This window comes from Alligator sinensis, unplaced genomic scaffold, assembly GCF_000455745.1.
Source record: "Alligator sinensis unplaced genomic scaffold, ASM45574v1 scaffold879_1, whole genome shotgun sequence".
Lineage (NCBI taxonomy): Eukaryota > Metazoa > Chordata > Crocodylia > Alligatoridae > Alligator > Alligator sinensis.
In genome coordinates this window covers 490518-497762 of record NW_005842250.1, presented here as the reverse complement: position 1 = coordinate 497762, position 7245 = coordinate 490518, and the positions used below count along the sequence as shown (strand labels likewise).

Genomic DNA, 7245 nt, shown 5'->3' with positions numbered 1-7245 from the left:
CTCTTCCTGTTCCCCTATCACTGCCAGGTCAGCTCAGGTCTGCTGCTCCCCCCCACACAACAGGCCAGCTTCTCCCCACCCTCGGGCCTGATCCTTCCCTGCATCAGGCCCAGGCCCACTCCTCCGCTCCCCCTGCCACTGCGGTGGGGAGGGGGGAGTGGACCCAGACCCTAAGCAGCAGGAAGTAAAGGGGGAGTGGGCCCAGATGGGGGGGGGCACGTGGCTCCGTCTCTGCCCCCTCCCCCCTCCCCATCATTCCTGAGGGGCAATTACCTAGTATTACAGAAAGGCAGCTCAGGGGTGGAAATGAAGTGGGGCATGCTGGTTTGTGGGGCTCAGTGACCTGGCAACAGTCCGTTCTTACACGTGGAGATCTGCTAAAAGCATGGTGCTATCTAGCATCATCCACACACATCGGTGGTGGTAGTGTTCCACAGCTGCCGCAGTAACCAATAGTGAAGGACTGGAGTGGAGGGCTTTGTTTCACTTGATTTGCTGCTGGGTCTCTTGTGTCCAAGCTACGGATGAATCATTTGGGGGACTTTGGAGATGTAGAACAAGCTGTTGTCATGCTTTCTATTAAAAATTATGTATGGGTTGCCATGGTCCTAAAGAGGCTGTGTTCGGACTGTCAGCTGGGGAATAAAATGCAGAGGTAATTTCATGCAAGAGAGGCCAGGGGAGCAAAGGTCCCCAGCTGAGTACTGTCTGGGTCATTCTGGGGCTTTTCTGTGCAACACCCCTGCCCTATTATTTGATTGACAGTTATTGCCTGAGTCGTACATAAGGACAGAACCTGATCATGGGCTTTCATGTCATGCAGCCAGCACCTGCCTCAAGGTGATGTTTGCAATAGTTCTATTTTTCTAATAAACATAAAACGGCGGCAAGCTGATGTAAATCAGTATTACATCCTTGACTAAAATGGTGCATTATCAGTTTATACCAGATGAAGACAAAAGCTCAAACTCTTAGTGCCCAGGCAAGCCAAGTTATCGTGAGGCTAGGGTGCAGCTTTGTTGTGAGCTAGTTGTTCCACAGTAAGTGGCCTCATACATGCCTGCAGTAGATGAAAGCTTGCCTGCAGCGGCTCGGCACTTTCTCATGTATTTTTCATTAAGGGGTAAGATTTGTTTGCAGCAGGGTACGTAGGAGTGCACAAGGGCAGTTACCACAGAGCAGCTGTCACTCTCTGAGTCTCCACCCTCCTTTACCTCACAGTTCCATGTCCCAGGTGCCCGTGTCCTAAAAAGCCACATGCAGTCATAGCAAAACCCCAGTGGCCTCAATAAAGTTACACCACAGTTTAATTTGGCCCCACATGTCCTGTCCACTTCTAATTTTCATATTTCCCAGGCCCAAAAATATCTTTTCAGCTTCTAGATACTTTGTTCTTAAGGAAACTCATTTGTGTTCTCACAATTAATAAAGAATATGTATATATTATTAATCCAGTTAGAATAGCGAGCCATGGGTGATTATCAAATAATTGATGACAATATAATAGCTTACATCTTTCACCCTGAAGGACCCTTAATTCCTAACCTGAATTCCTAAGGATCCTGAATTCTAATACAGGAGCCACTCAGTCTTACCACCAAAATGCAGCCACTTCTAGGGTAAAATGTAGTAGCTCTTTAACAGCACTTGGCAGCATTGAACAAAAATTTAGGATTGGAAATTTAAAAAAAGAGTGTAGTGCCTTCACTGTGATTGTAGAAAATAAAGCATTTAAATCTGTACCTACCTACACATGTTGAAATCATTAGGACCTTTAGCTGCCCAGCACCTTGCAGGAGTAGGCCAGTATTATCACGGTGCCTCCAACTGGTTATAGATGCTGAATTTTGGGCACCTGCTTTTGAAGCAGGGCCTCTGCTTCCACCTAAATGAGCAAAGTGAAGTTACGGAGGCAAAATGTAATCAATCTAATTGGAATTTGGCCATAACATTAACTAATAATGTCTACTCTTGTGTTAAAAAAAAAAGTTCTGTAAGAACTTTTAATGGTACATTGTTGAGGTCTTGGATAAAGGTGGGAGGTGACCTTGCAAGCTCAAGGTCACTACAAGTGCTTCTAGTATTTTTGCAGGAATAGGATATAATCCTTGATGTCCTGGCCAGATATTGACCCAGGTAATTCTTTTTTTATCTCCTCAACTCCCAGGGTGGCTTCAGTGAGACACAGCATTCTCTGTTTCCCATTTTGAAATTTCTGTATGATGTTGCTGACACAGAATGGCTGAGGGGTACCAATCTAGTGCTAGCTGTATTTCACTGGGTGCTACAGGATGCCAGAAATATATATCTATGTCTGGAATGTACTTTGGGATGAAAGGTGTTGCTGTATGGATATTAGGGCTGTGTGAAATTTCGGCAGCTATTTCATTCGGTGGTGTTTCGGGCCATTTCAGCACCTGAAACACCGAATCTGAATCAAAACAGAAGGCTCCAAAACAGCTCTGAAATGAATCAGAAGGCTCCAAAATGTGTTGGAGAACTTCGGGGTTTTGGAGCCCGGCTTGCAGGAAAATAAAAACTAAGAAGAGGGAGGAGGGGAAGGACTGCTCTGATATTGACATTTAGCTCCTGGTTCCCCAGCTCTCTGATCATTTCCCCAGCTCTTCCCAGGGAGGTGTGGGCCCCCGCTCGGTGCCCATGGTTTCAACAGGCTGCTGCTGCAGGCTGGGACCTGTGGCAGCCGCTTGGTGCAGCCCACGCTGAGCGCACTGCGGTGCTGCCGCTGGCCCCAGCCTGCAGTGGCAGTTTGCTGAAACCCGGCATGCAGATCCGAGGGGCCATGCCCCCCAGGAAGAGCAGGAGGAATCAAACTAAGAGCTGGATAATCAAACCAGGAGCTGGGTAGTCCCTTGCTCCACAGGGAGTAGAGATCCATGCCATCGTCTCCTCCCTGTTGCTGCCTGCTCTGTGCATCCCCAGATCTGTGATCCCCCCAGAGCCAGGTTGCACAGCAGGGACCAGCACTGCCCTGCCGTATGACCTGGCTCTGCAGGGAGTAGAGATCCGCTGGGGTCTCCTCACCGCTGCTGCCCGCCCCACACAGCCCCACGTTGCGGGGGCAATGTGGCACAGGCAACAGTGGTGAGGAGACCCCTGGCATGGATCTATGCTCCCTGTGGAGCCAAGTCACATGGCAGGGACCAGCAGACTTGCTCGCCTCTTTGCACTGCTTCCCTGCCCCACGACCTGGCATGACAGGGATCAGAAATCTGCACATAGGTCTCCTCACCTGCACAGAGGGTGGCAGCCCTCCCTCTCCCCTGGATGAGCCACCCACTGCCCCATCCTACTCCCTGCTGGGGCTCCAAGGCCCCGGCCCCAAGCCCCACCCAGCTGGGTAGGACTGTGTGAAGCTTCCCTTGCAGCCTGTTCAAAACAGATTTGGAAAAGATTTGGCGGAGCTGACTCTCCAAAACAGATTCAGCGAAACAAAATGGGACAATGATCTGAAACACCAAAATGAATCACTGTCCTCCAAAACGGCCAAATCCAAAACTGAATCAAAGCACAGCCATTGCGTGCAGCCCCAGTGGATGTGTAAAATCATTATATACCAGGTAGAAAAGCTACTTATCCTCTAGAACTTTCCCTGTCCTGGTGAAACTAACCCTGCTACATATCTTTTGCTCTTCTTAGTTCATATCCAAAAACAATCATGAGTAAAAAAAAATAAACTCAGCCCACCCAATGAAAGGAGGTTTTTTCACCCTTTTGAGTCTACTGGATAGTTTGCAATGAAGAACTGGGTAAGATACAGTTTGGTTCACTCTCCTCTCTCCCTCCAGGAATACACCATTGATGTTTTTTTCCGTCAGTCTTGGAGAGATGAAAGGCTAAAGTTTGATGGCCCCATGAAGGTCCTACCCCTCAACAACCTGCTGGCCAGCAAGATCTGGACCCCTGACACCTTCTTTCACAATGGCAAGAAATCAGTAGCCCACAACATGACCACGCCCAACAAGCTTCTGCGCCTGGTGGACAATGGCACCCTCCTGTACACCATGAGGTAGGTGTATGTCTCCTGGTCCCTGATAGAACCAGGGTACGCCCATGGATTTACAAATTCCTATGCATAGGTGGAGCCCAGGTAGAGCGTATGGTGTGATCTTACAGTATGCTATAGCCAGGGCTATGCATATTCCCTACTGTACCAGTGTATTTCATCCCTAACCTATAGCTTTCCTGGCTACCCTCATCCAGTTCTACTGAGTGCAGCTCCATGAAGACATTTCAGTCCTGACATACCACATTCCATTGTATGACCACTGGCCCTCTCCTAGGTGGAAAGTGGAAACCACTAATGTCAAATTGCAGGGGGAGCTATGGAGAATCGCTGTATTTTCCAACTTATTTTGACATCCAACTTCTTACAGGATATAGCCTCAGCCCTCTATTATTGGTGGGAGAATATCAGGCAGTATGGTTTTGATGTGCAGCTCAAATGGCCCACTCGATCGATAAGAGGCCTTTGAACACTCTAGTGAGATCAAGATAGCTTGTGAGACTTTTTTTTTTCCATTCCACATTCTATCCAGAATCTAGAAATGCCTTATAATTTTGATCATTAGTCAGGAAAAAGTTAATCAAACTCTGAAGGCCATTTTGGGGTCAGTTTGGAGCCTGATGGTTTGAAGGGAATGGTAACATCTTGTTCTCTAAATCTGTAGTATGATAGAGCATTGTCTGGAGACTGAATTACCCAACTCCCCATTCTTAGGGAGAGATTTTCAGTGCAGGCTTGTGGACCCCAAGTGGGGTAGGAGGGACATATAGGCCAAATATGCAGAAAATGAACTGACAGACACTCTTGAATTCAACCTGTACCAGAGATCAGCACATATCAGATTAGTCCCACAAAGTAACTTAGTTGCCAAAAAGCATCCTTGGCACCTAAGTGCAACTTCTAAGCTTCACTGATATCCATAAGCTCCCTCCCCTCCCCTGCCTACCCTTATAGCTTCCTACAAGGGGTATAAGAATGGGGCACGGCAAATGGGGTGCCTGCTTCTTACAGGGGCAGCTGTGACTTGTCTGGACAGCATGTCAATACACCGTGCAGGCACTTTTTCAGATAATTATTGCCTTCCTGGCAAAACCTGTCACCATCAGGACATATTCTAGGAAAATCTTATTTCTCATGTTTTCCACAAATAACAATAGACAATGTATTTCTTCTGCATCTGGTGCCATTAAGGGAAAAACACTGGAACAACACAGTCACATATATAGAGACATCCAAGCAAGTTTTGAATGACTTACCAGAAGCAGTATAGCTGGGTTAACCTGGCAGCCTGCCTGAGCTACTAAGCTCTTCTCAGGACTAATGCAGTTCTAGTGCTTCTAATACCAAAGCCTGCTCCTTCAGAGGTAGCTTGGGTATCTTTGCGTGCATTGTGCTATGTAGACATTACCCTTGGACTGAGCTGCAACCACATATATAGTGTGCAAATATAATGAGCATGTTTGTTTTCACTGGATATCCTTTCAGGAGCTAGTTACATGCATTCCATAGGTTTGGAAACTGTTTGTCCTTATAAAAAAAATGGTTCTCAGTCTGTGGTTAATGGACTGAGTTACCTTTCAAGGTGAGGAGGTCTACGCATGAAACAACAACCCACTTGCAAATGTAACGTAAGGTCCACATAGATATTGATGGGAGAGTGTAAATCTTAGATTTCAAAAATTGTCTTTAGTGTGTCTGCCTTCAGACAGCTCCTAAATAATAACATACATCAGCGGTTGTCAACCGGGCTTACGCATACCCCTAGGGGTACTTAAAAGTGTTGTGGGGAGTATGTGGGTGAGTGTGTGCAAGCAGCCACAGTGCAGCACGTGGACGGCCAGGAGTGCAGCCTGGCCACATGGAGAGTAGCCAGGTCCTGCTGGTAAGTTTGTTGTGGGGGAAGGGAATGGGGCTGGGGAAAGGGCTGCCCTGCCAGGGCAGGGTGGCTCCTGCCGCTATGCACACCATGGGAGAGCATGGGGGCGCGTACCCCTGGATCTGCGTGTGGGGCAGGGTGGGCCAGGGCCATGCTAGGCACTTCCCAGCAGGGGACTGGGCCAGACTGCACTCAGGGTGGGTGGCAGTGGTGCTGGGAGGGAGGGCTGGGGGGCTGTGGTGAATTTTGGGGTGCGTGTAGTTCCCTCCCCATAGCCCCACTCCTGTAGTCCCCCTTGGTGAGGGAGGGAGTGGGGTTGGGGCTGGGGCTGGAGTAAGGACAGGTGCTGCCCAGTCAGGCCCTCCCAGGGAACACATAGTGTTGCCCTGTGGGGTCAGGCCAACTTGCAGGATCTCAATATTGGGCTGTTAGACAGGAGGGTGTGACACAATTGCACATATACAAACACACAAGTCAATTAGGTGCACACACACACACACACACTACCAGCTCAGGCACATACACATCCAAACCAGCCTAGGCACATGCATACCTATCACCAATTCAAACACATACACTATACACCCCAAAAGTTAGACACAGATCACTAATTTGTATATCATGCACAAAATGACATATATATACACACACACTTACCAGTTCACACACATACAACTCACCTACACATACACATAGGTAAGTTCCTAACTTGGATGGTGCAGTGTATATGTGTGTGCTTGGGGTACCTGGGATACTTGGGGGAAGGTTCAGGCGAGAGAGAGAGAGTTAGTGTAGAGAGTAAAAGTTGCCAGAGCCAGGATTAGAACTGGTGGACTACAGAGAAGCTGGCTGAGGAACTGAGGCTTGGGTTTACTTAAGGTAGACTGGGGCTGGAAACTGAGGCAGACAGCTGAGATATTGGGGGGCGGGGGAGCAGATAAGTGGTGGCAAGGAGGAGACAGCCAGAAAATAAACTGAGGCAGAAACCTGGTTGCAGGGGAAAAGGCAAAGGCAGTGGGGATAAGACAGTGGCAAAGAAACGGGGGTTTGGAGGCAGAGAGGAGCTCGGGACAGGTGTTGGAGGTGGCAGTGAGCCAGAAGCAGGAGAGGGAGAAATGAAACAGAAGTTAGAGGGGCAAGGAGCAGAGATTGGAGCAGGGCCAAACCATAGTAAAGCAAAACCCAATTTAGGGGTCCAAATAACAGTTTTATTAAACAGACAACATACTACACAGCCCCATGAAGTTACTGGTTCACACATACACACACACACACACACACACACACACACACACAAGCACTCCAATGGCAGCAGGGGAAAGAGACTCAGTGGAGGGGTGGGAGT

At 48.4% G+C, this 7245-nt stretch overlaps 1 protein-coding gene across 1 annotated transcript in view; it reads left to right on the top strand.

Moving 5' to 3' along the window:
- Positions 1–7245, top strand: part of LOC102381815 (gamma-aminobutyric acid receptor subunit alpha-3-like) — a 165301-nt gene that overhangs the window by 75146 nt on the left and 82910 nt on the right. The window contains exon 4 of the mRNA XM_006027532.2: positions 3807–4027. Coding sequence (XP_006027594.1) covers positions 3807–4027 — 221 coding nt within the window. The remainder of the gene's footprint in view (positions 1–3806; positions 4028–7245) is intronic.